General features: G+C 44.1%; 1 protein-coding gene across 1 annotated transcript; it reads left to right on the top strand.

The window, feature by feature from the left end:
* The first annotated feature begins 3,347 nt into the window (after positions 1-3,347).
* MBOAT4 (membrane bound O-acyltransferase domain containing 4) lies at positions 3,348-10,065 on the top strand. The gene is made up of 3 exons (XM_037829132.1): positions 3,348-3,561; positions 6,480-6,704; positions 9,102-10,065. Exons 1-3 carry the CDS (start codon positions 3,440-3,442, stop codon positions 10,063-10,065), a joined length of 1,311 nt encoding a protein of 436 aa, XP_037685060.1. The 5' UTR covers positions 3,348-3,439.
* The last annotated feature ends 751 nt before the right edge of the window (positions 10,066-10,816 follow it).

Raw genomic sequence — 10,816 nt, 5'->3', positions numbered from 1 at the left:
ACAAGCGATTGGAGAGCCTGGTGGGGTTGGGAGAGAAGCGGAGCCGAGGCGCTCTGCGCAGGGGGGCGGGGCTGTCGGGGCGGGGCTGTCGGGGGCGGGCCCTGCAATGGGCGGGGCTGGCTCTTCCTTCCGGTTGCTCTGAGTCTGCCGGTTTGTCCGGCAGTTGTGCGTGGATATAGGTGCTTAGGGTTGTTTTTCATCTCTGCCCAGACCCGTTTCTCATTCTTTATGAGCTCTCTCTGGGTGCGCTCACACTTCTGATGGTTTAAGAACCCTCTGCCTGCTAGCTTTCTCGTTCTGTCCTCTTTCCCGAGCTTCATACCTAATCACTCGATTACTCATTTGACTTCTCCACTTGAATGCCTCAAAGTTTTCTCGCACCTAGAGCGCCCAGAGCAGAACTTTTGGTTTTCGCCTCCGCCCTCCCTCCAACCGGTTCGTCCCGTCCTTTGATCCCCATCCCAGTTGAGGAATCCGCCATTCACCCGGTTGTTCCAGCTAGAAACTCGAGATTCATCCTGAGCACTTCTCACCCCTTCTTATATAATTCCCTGGCAAGTTCTGCTGGTCCCACTTCTGGAATCTCATTCAACCTTGCACCATTTACTCCACCATCTCTCTAATCTCATTCCAGTTGCTTTCCTGTTGTCTACTCCTTGAACCCTGGCCTCTACAGCCATGACCCCGCCCTTCCTCCCCCAGTCCAAGCCATTCTCTTGTAGCCCAAATCTCCTCTAATAATCAAATCCAGTTTCTTTGCTTCCCTAACTGCTACCTTCATTGGCCTCCCATTGCTCTTAAATACAAACTCCAGATCCTGTTTTTGACCTAGCCCCCTCCCCTACCTACTTCCCTCATTTCTTGCCACTCTTCCTCTTCCTCTGTGCTCTAGTCATCCTATGCTTCTCCAAGGGTATCTGCCCCCAACTACTTCCACCTGCCCCCCATCCCCGCCATCAGCCCTTTAGGTCTCAGATGTCACATAGTAAGTGTATCACATGCTGTTGTGGAGAGCTGGCTAGGCAAGTCTAAAATACTTGGGGCAGACTGTCAGAAACGGCAGGGTGGAACTCTCTGGCATGGGGTGAACTGCTGTTCACAAGCAGGATTTCTTCAGGGAAGGCTCAGCTGTGTTTTTAAGGCCTTTGAACTGATTGAATCAGGCCATCCAGATTATCTAGGATAATCTCCCTTCATTAAAGTCAAATAGTTATGGACTTGAATCACATCCACAAAATACCTTTACAGCAGTACCTAGATTAGTGATTGAATAACTGAACTCTTTAGCCCAGCCAAGTTGACACAAAACTGATCCGCACATTCAAAGAAACTCCTGACAACCCTGTCAAAAATAGTTCACCTTGATATTCTGTTGGTTTTATCCATGTGATAAAGATAGCACTTGTCATCAGGTGTGATTTTTTTTACCTTTTTACTACTGTCTCCCCTAAAGACATGTGAGTTTTGTCCCCACTCTTCACTCAGCACTGACCACAGTGTAGTTGATACTCAAAAAAATTTGTTGAATAATTGTGTGGGCAAATTTAGGACATTCTGTTGTCCCCAAGCATGTAAATACCTATCCATTTTCAACCATTGTCTGTCTAAATTAATTTGAAAGACTTCTATGGCATAAAAGCAGGGCTCTTTTATCAGCATTAGACACAGTGTCTAGAGCCTATGTCTGAGACCTGAAAATAAAATGTACTAATTCGAAAATACAAAAAGTACAAATAGAATCAATAACATTAAATTCAATGTCTACAAAACAACTTTTTTCTTAACTAAGCAACTACAACTCAACTCCTAGAAATGAATTCAATGTGGGATGCAGTTGTATTTTAATAGGTTTACTATGATGCCTTGTTTGGTTGCTTGGGGAGCCTTCTCCTCCCATTAATTGCTCTATTGGTTGTCAAGGTCTGTACTTTCTGTGGCCTGGAATAAGCTACCCATCTGTTTGGAAACGTATTTCCAGAACTAACTTACGCATTTCCACTTCTCCAAAAATCCTTCTTATATCCCTGTCTCTGCAGATGGGTGTTCCTTTCTTTATCCACGACAGTATATCCTCAGTATACTGCACCTATTGCTCTTTAATGAAAACTTTTGTTTACGTTTCTGTCTCCATAATAGATTGAGAGCTACTTAAGGGTAGGGCCCATGTTTTATTCATTCTTATATTCCTAGTGCTTAGCCCAGATTCTATCATAAATCAGTAGTTGAATAATGTGTACACATTTTTATTATCCAATTGTTTTACCTTGAACTGTAATCAACCGACCAGCTTTGTACTTGATGCTTTTACATGTTTTATCAAATGTAAGCTTCATAAAGATTCTGATGAGGAGGTGCTTTTATGTCTAATTTCAAAATGAAGGAGCTCAGTCTCAAAAGAGGTAAAGTGACTTCCTCAAATTTCCCCAGTCAATGAGAGTCCCTCAGGTATTTTCTATGCAGTGCTGTCTCTCATTGAGTTGTGGACCCTGCCCTTAAGATGCTCTTGTGTTAGGCTATGTATATACTCCTGCCCTTTATTTAAGGCTGCCTGCTCTTGCTTGTGGCTTTGGAGATGGAAAACAGCTGGTCCAAGACAGCCCTTCGATGGCCTGGGCTCAGTACCTGGCCCTCTGCTAGCCAAGAGATGGCCCATTGTTCTCACCTGGCTTCTAGGCAGTGTCTTCTGTATTTCTTGACCACACTCCAAAGGAAAAGCTTCCCTTTGGGTAATTCTTCTCCACACTCTTGCTTCCTCAAAACATCCTTTCCTTTAACAAATATGCACCTAGTACATAGTATGTGCCCAGCACTGTTCTATGTGCTGGGGATACAGCGATAAGAAAACAAAGTCCCTCCCTTTTAGAGATCACATTACAGTAGGGAGACAGGCAATAAACGAATCAAGAAAAAGATATATAAGGGGTAGTGGTAGATCCTGGGAGGGGGTTGGGGGTAGCATGAGGAGGACAGTGATGGTTGGGAGGCCGTGTCTTATTTTTCCACTTTGAGAGCACCCCCCCTTCCTCGTGCTCATATTCTTGTTTCCACCCCCTAGTCCCATGAGTTTTCTGTCCACAACAGGAAAATGAGGTTTTTCATTAACTTAGTGAAGAAAATATGACAGTCTCATGACTGGAAAGGCAAATAATGTGGTGTATAATCTAAACAAAACCACAAGTTCTGAAAGTGATGTTTTTAGTACATGCCATTGTTAAGTAGTATAACAGCAAAAAGGGTTTTGGTTTCTATAGTGCAGTTAGTTCCCTTTATCAGAAAGCCAGCTTTTATACTGCTTATCTCTAGTGCTTTTATTTGCCTTTTGTTCACCCAGGGCTCCCTAAACCATATAAAAAGATCAAAGAAAGTCTAGTGGGGGTTTTTCATGCTGGAAGGCGGCAGTTAAGGACACGGGGAAGGACGGCATCTTCCGTTCTTGTCCATGATGGATTGGCTGCAGCTGCTCTTCCTCCATCCTGTATCACTTTATCAAGCAGCTGCTTTTCCTTTTGCACTTCTGTTTAATTATTCCTGCCTCCTGGATTCATTTTCCACTCGAGCCAGGTAGGCTGAATGGCTAATTTTGCTTTTACATTTACAGATATCATAATCGGGCAAAAAGCATGCGTGAAGGTTAAATATTAATTACACTTGTTTTTAACTTCCTGCTATTGCCACTGGTTATTGATTGTTTGATAATGAATATGTTTAATACAGTAAAATTGAATGGAAGTTGGCATCATGACTCCATTGACTCACAAAGCTTAATAGATTCACATTTAAGGGTGAAAATAAGCTCTGGGAAGAGATGGATATTTATGCGGTATTAGAAATTCCCTGAATGGATACATCCATGCCAAAAACATGTCCCAGATGTTCTTGAACAGTCCTAATTTCATGTAATTTTATAATTTTCAATAAAATTAAATTTTATTAAACATATAATTAATGTGATTTTTTAAATTGTTTTGTATGTTTTCTCAGAAAAATGAAACCCAAACAAGACCAGTTAGATTAGCTATATCTCAATTTAGGTCAAACATTACTGTCAGCAGAGATTTGATGAGTTGATTGTGATAGTTTTCCTGTCAAATGAGTTCAATACTTTAAAGAAATTCCCTAGTTTAATGAAGTTTCTATGGCATATCCTTTCGTAAAGTAAAGAATCTATTGCCAAAGGGCCGTCTCCTGGTAATTCCCTTATTTTGTAAATTAGGATTTTTACATATTGAGGTTTCTTAAAATCTGGCTCTAACAGGATGGCTGAAGTTGATTGAACTATGATATGTTATCACACATTCCCACCCTCACCTCATTTACAGGAGATGGGGGGTGACAGTTGTAAAGGAATTTCCTACTAAGAACGAACCACAAAACAATAACGCAAGATGAGTTTTAAAAGAGGGGTTAATCCTGTGGTGGAGTGAATGGAGGTTGAGATGGCTGGTTTTGGAATCAGCCTGGTGAGTTCTGGCTCCATCACTTACCAAGTGTCCTTGTGACCGTGAATACACTCTCTGGGAAATGAACTTTCCTCATCTTAAATTGGAAATCATATGCTCGTCTCATGACGCTGTTTTTAGGATTAAATAAATATATTTCTTGTAAAGGGTTATCACGATGCCTAGAATAAAATGAGCACTCAGTAAATCATGGGTGGATGGTGGGTGGGAGGGGTTGCTTCAGGCTTCCACTTTTGCTGTGTGAGGAATAGTTATTCCCTCTTCTCTGTCCCCTTGCAGGGAAGTCAAGACCTGAACCACGGCTTTAATTGGGAGAGGGTTTAGGGGAGTTGTCACCTGGGGTTTGGGCTCCAAGAAGCCTTTCTGCAGTAGAGCTTCTCACACTGAGATGCCTCCCAATCCCCCCAACAAAGAAAGCGATTCTTCTCCCCACCCCCTGCCATGGGGGCCATGTGGATTGTGTCCTGCTTCTGAGGTGCTAGAGAAAATGAAGCCTCTGGCTCACCCTTCCTAACCTTGACCAGCAGTCCCTGGTAGCAAGTTTTTTAAAAAAAGCGAACAAACAATTCCATGTGATGTGGAAAGAGGCACTACCTCCATCCAAGGTGAAATCTCCCAGGCCTCTGCTCCCCAGGGTAGCAGCTGGCTTCTGAGGGAGACACAGAGCACAAACCACTACAATGACCTGGGTATTATACAACATTAAAAAACACCAACTCATAGGTCTGAAGTGCATTGGAGGGGATTATGGGTAGATTCAAATACTTTCTAACTGAGTATTCAAACCCTTTTCTAAGGGAGCTATTCTTTCTCTCACTCTCTGGAATGATTGTAAACCTGGTGAAAAGGAATCTTTTTTTTTTTTTTTAAATACAGTTTTATTGAGATATATTCACATACCCTACGGTCATCCACAGTGTACAATCAGTTATTCACAGTACTATCATGTAATTGTTCATTCATCACCACAATCAATTTTTGAACAATTTCATTACTCCAAAGAAATAAAAGTAAAAAAGAACACCTAAAACATTCCATCTACCCCCCCATTCTTTTAGTTTTTGTCCCCATTTTTCTACTCATCTGTCCATACACTGAATAAAGGGAGTGTGAGCCACAAGGTTTTCACAATCACAGAGTCATACCACGTAAGCTACATAGTTTTGCAATCATCTTCAAGAAGCAAGGCTACTGGGTTGCAGTTCAACAGTTTCAGGTATTTCCTTCTAGCTATCCCAATATACTAAATACTAAAAAAGGATATCTATATAGCACATAAGAATACCCTCCAAAGCGATCTGTCAATTCCATTTGAAATCTCTCAGCCACTGAAACTTTATTTTGTTTCATTTCTTTTCCCTCTTTTGATCCAAGAAGGCTTTCTCAATCCCATGATACCAGGTCCAGGCTCATTCCCAGGAGTCACGTCTGACGTAGCCAGGGAGATTTATATCCCCAGGAGTCATGTCCCATGTAAGGGGGAGGGCACTGAGTTCACCTGCAGCGTGAGTTTAGATAGAAGCCACATCTGAGCAATAAAGAGGTTCTCTGGGGGAGACTCTTAGGCACATTTATAGGTAGGCTTAGACCTCTTCGAAAAGGAATCATCCTGATGAGGTGATGTATAGAGTTCTTCTATGTCCTCACCACTAAATTCACATCACTCTTCAGTCAAACCATATCCTGCTAGAATTCTAAGCAGTCCGTCCTAGCCACAACTTGCAGGATTGTGAGAGGCAGGTGTTATTCCCACTTGAATGGGGGGTATCAAGGACAGAGGTTCCCAAGGTCACTAAGGCAAGAATCACTGTCTACGAAGGAGTGATTTATAAATTAACCCAGGCTCTTTCTCCCACGTTTCCTTCAGAAGAATAAAAGGAGGGTTGCATGGTGATGACAGTCTGGCTTTAGATATTATGTGGAGCCTACCTTGAATGGGTCACCCAGAAGGGCAGCTGAAGTGATTCGTCTGTTGCACCATCCTCAGGAAGTCTCGCCAGGTTCTCCCTTTTCTTTCAGGTACCTCTTTCTCCTGGCTGGAGGAGGCACCCTGGCCGTGGCTGCCATGCATTGGTACGCTGTGCTCGTCTTCGTCCCTGCCCTCGGGGCTGCGGTCTTGATCTCCTCCCTCGGCCCATGGGAAGTCCATAGGTGGGCTTTCTTCTTCCAGATGAGCTGGCAGACCCTGTGCCACCTGGGTCTGCACTACTCTGAGTATTATCTTCAAGAGTCTCCTTCCATGAGGTAAAGCAACCTGCCCATTTGGGAGGGCAGCAGGTTGTACTGCGCCCACCTAGGGTTTGCTTGCACCATGATGGTGTGGAGAGTGCGGGCATTGAGTTTTTTGGTTTTTTTTTTTTTTTTTTTTGGCTTTTAACAATGGGAATTTATTAGTGTATAAGCTTACAGTCCTAAGGCCATGAAAATGTTCAAATCAAGGCATCAGCAAGCAATGTTTTCTCCAGGAAGACCAGCTACTGGTGATGCTGGACTCCTCTGTCACATGGCCAGGCACATGGCAGCATCTGCTGCTCTCTCCTTTCTCTTCCGGGTTTCATTTGCTTTCAGCTCCTGACTGCTCAGTCTTTGGATTTCCTTTTTCTCTGTCTGAATTCCATCCTCTTATAAAGGACTCCAGTAAGAGGATTAAAACCCACCCTGAATGAGTCATCTTTTTTTAAAATACAGTTTTATTGAGATATATTCACATACCCTACAATCATCCGCAGTGTACAATCAGTTATTCACAGTACCATCATATAGCTGTGCATTCATCACTGAATCAATTTTTGAACATTTTCCTTATTCCAAAAAAAAATAATAAAAATAAAAATAAGAAAGAACATCTAAAACATTCCACCCCACCCCACTCCCACCCCCGTTCCACCCTATTTTTCACTTAGTTTTTATCTTGGGCATTGAGTTTGAATCCCAGTTCTTCCACATTTGAGCAGTGTAACCTCAAGCAAGCACTTTAAACTCTCTCAGTCTTGATTCCTTTTTCTGAAGGGAACAAAAATGGGGATAATGATATCTATCTTGCAAGATTGTTGAGTTAGGATAATAAGTATACATGTAATTATCTAAATGATTACCACCATGTGTTGCCTGTGTCGCACAGTCTGGCATTTAGCTGTGATTGCCTCGGTTGAGAGGGGAGGAGGTGAACCAGGCGCCCCAGAGCCCAGAGGAGGCCTATCTGGAAGTGACTAAGCACAGGGTGCTGCCTCAAGTGTGGGTGGTTTAGAAGCACAGCCGGCAGCCTCGCCTCACCTTCAGCAGAACAGGAAAGAGATAAACCCACTGCAAACCCTCACTCCCTTCCTATGGCAGCTGCTGAGAGAGAGGCAGCAGCTTATGCAAGTGGTTTTACATCCATCCCGACTCGGCTGTTCCCATCTTCCCAGAAAGAAAAAATCAGGAGCTAATTACAGTCTAGAATATTGTTTCCACGAGGCTGAGAGAGCACCAGGATGAGGGGAAATGTGTACCCCAGCGATCGTGGAGCCTAGTGCTCCTGGCCTCTTCTGGTTGTCACAATTGGCGTGGGTCTGTGGTCACTCAAGACAGGGGCAGGGGCCTAAATGGGCCACCCAGCTGATATCCAGCCTGACAGGGGTTTGCTCACTTGCCATTCCCCCCACGCCCAGAATCCTTTTCTTTATTACAGCCACTTCCACCAAAGGCTCCAGGGCTGGCTTCTCTAAAGAAAAGGCAGGATGGGCAGGTGGGTAGGCAAGGGGAAGTAGTGACTGGGATATGGTAATGTGGTAAATCAGGATTTCAGGAGGTGCCTGTGATCTGCTGGGGCTGGAAGAGCAAGCTCAACGGGATGGGAGGGAGGCTGAGCTAGAGCCGAAGGGAGTGAACTGGGCTTGGCAGCATTTGGAGGCTGCTTTGCCTTCAGTTAGGACAAATCAAGTGAGGGGTCAGTTGTCCTTAAATCCTCAGATGCACATAGAGAAGCAGTGGCAGTGGGGAAACAGGGCTGTTTTCTCTCTACAGGACAGCATTCCTGATGGGAGAGTGTGTCAGGAATTTTCCGTAATTGTTCTTTTCAATAGTCCTGCTAGCAAGGTCTTCTCGACTCTGTGATGATCAAGCAGTAATAGTTCAGGTGATTGGTTAAGAACATACTGCAGATCTGCTAATGTCTCAGCGCACGTCCCTGGATCTTTGGCTCGACTCCAGCTTCTTCAGCAGAAAACCCAAATCGTGCTGAATCTTCCAGTCAGGGTCTGACTGATATTTAAATCTTCAACTTCCTGTAGTTTCTTCACTGCTAAGTTTTTGACTCTTTGATGGCAAATTTCTATTAGGCTGTTTTCTTTTCCCTGATCCTAATCTTTATAAGCTATTCTTAGAAATATTATAATCAACCCCCCCCCACTCCCAACTTCTTGTCATTCTATTTGCGTCTCTAACTAGTGATTCATTTCCCCTTTCCCCTTTCGATCCTACCTGGAGGAGCCTGCTCTGAATTGGTCCAGGAGTCTTTGTGGAACCCTGCATACCATAAGATTGATCTTAACTCTTCAGAGCCACCCATTGGCGGTGAGGGCATGTGCGAGGACCTGGAATGGGAGGGACAGATTGTATATGGAGTGGCTTTTACATTAAAAAAAAAAAAATCTCTTTCAGGTTCTGCATCACTCTTTCTTCCCTCATGCTCTTGACCCAGAGGGTCACATCCCTCTCTCTGGACATTTGTGAGAGGAAAGTGGAGGCCCCATCAGAAGGCATCAGGAGCAGGAACTCTCTGTCTGGGCATCTGTATAGGGCACTGCCCTATTTCAGCTACTTGCTCTTTTTCCCTGCCCTCCTGGGAGGCTCCCTTTGTTCCTTCAGGAGATTTCAGGCTCGTGTTCAACAGTCCAGCTCTTTGTGTCCTGGGCATTGCTTCTGGGCTCTGACCTGGAGGGGTCTGCAGATTCTGGGTCTGGAGTGCCTAAAAGTGGCCTTGAGGCGGGTGGCCAGCGGAGGAGCAGGGCTGACGGACTGCCGGCAACTCGAGTGCATCTCTGTCATGTGGTGCACAGCCGGGCTCTTCAAACTCACCTACTACTCCCACTGGATCCTGGATGACTGCCTCCTCCAGGCGGCGGGCTTCGGGGCTGAGCTTGGTCAGAACCCTGATGGGGAGGGATTCGTCCCCGATGCAGACATTTGGACCCTGGAAACAACTCACAGAATATCCCTGTTCACGAGAAAGTGGAACAAAAGCACGGCACGGTGGCTCCGACGGCTCGTCTTCCAGCAGCGCGAGACCTGGCCGCTGCTGCAGACGTTCGCCTTCTCCGCCTGGTGGCACGGGCTCCATCCGGGCCAGGTGTTTGGTTTCTTCTGCTGGGCTGTGATGGTGGAAGCTGACTACCTGATTCACAGCTCTGCCAGGCTCCTTATCAGATCTCGGCCGGTGTGGCTGCTCTACAAGGCTCTCACGTGGGTCCACACCCAGCTCATCATTGCCTATATAATGCTGGCTGTGGAGGTAAGGAGCCTCTCCTCTCTCTGGCTGCTGTGTAATTCTTACAACAGTGTCTTTCCCATGGTGTACTGTATTCTGCTTTTGCTCTTAGCAAAGAGAAAGCACAAATTTAACTGACATTTCTCATTGGCTTTAAACGTATTCATCAATGAATGAGTTTAGAAAGTGCCAGATGATGCACTTATAATGCGTAGGTTTGAATTTTCCCATCATAAAAGTATTTTAAAGTGTTGGATTTATATACCTGATGACTTCTATAGAAATCCGAGTGTCTACTTTAACAAACTATTACACTGATACCGAGGATACAAAGAAAAGTAAGACATGGTTCCTTCCCTTGGTTACAGTCTAGTGTGAAAACAAGGCTTATATAAGATGTCCATGATACACAAAGAACTGTGAACCGAGTGCCAAATGAAGGATATATACCTGGACATCCCATAATTTAAGCTTGAATATCAATTGGCCCACTTGCTTCCGGAATGAGAGTTTTAGCAAACCCAAACCCAAACCAAACCTAAATTATATGATCATCATAATGCCTTGTTACGTGAACTAGAGATCCATCCCTATCCATAAGTAATTTGAAAATTTTATCTAAAAATGGAAGGGCTGATATTATTCCCAGGAAAATATTAATAAACTGCAAATCTATCTAAGACTTGATGCCTATTTACATAATTGTTAAATAAAAAACTGACCCATGAATTATATCACATGAAGAAACCAGTAACAGGAAGTAAACACTCTTTTAGTATAACTTTGAAGGTCAGGCCCCTTTTTTTTTGGCTACTCTCAACAACTCCCTCTTTTTTTTCCTCTGTTAGGATTAAAATATACCAAGAAAGTGGTATCAGGACTTCAGTGT

This window comes from Choloepus didactylus, chromosome 3 (assembly GCF_015220235.1).
Source record: "Choloepus didactylus isolate mChoDid1 chromosome 3, mChoDid1.pri, whole genome shotgun sequence".
Lineage (NCBI taxonomy): Eukaryota > Metazoa > Chordata > Mammalia > Pilosa > Megalonychidae > Choloepus > Choloepus didactylus.
This window is presented reverse-complemented; position numbering and strand designations above follow the sequence as displayed.

Excerpts from the sequence above, each read along its gene's own strand:
- MBOAT4 (XM_037829132.1), top strand. The coding sequence starts at position 3,440 with ATGATGGATTGGCTGCAGCTGCTCTTCCTCCATCCTGTATCACTTTAT. Across the intron at positions 3,562-6,479 it reads TCATTTTCCACTCGAGCCAG|GTACCTCTTTCTCCTGGCTG; the intron begins GTAGGCTGAATG and ends CTTTTCTTTCAG. Across the intron at positions 6,705-9,101 it reads CAAGAGTCTCCTTCCATGAG|GTTCTGCATCACTCTTTCTT; the intron begins GTAAAGCAACCT and ends AATCTCTTTCAG.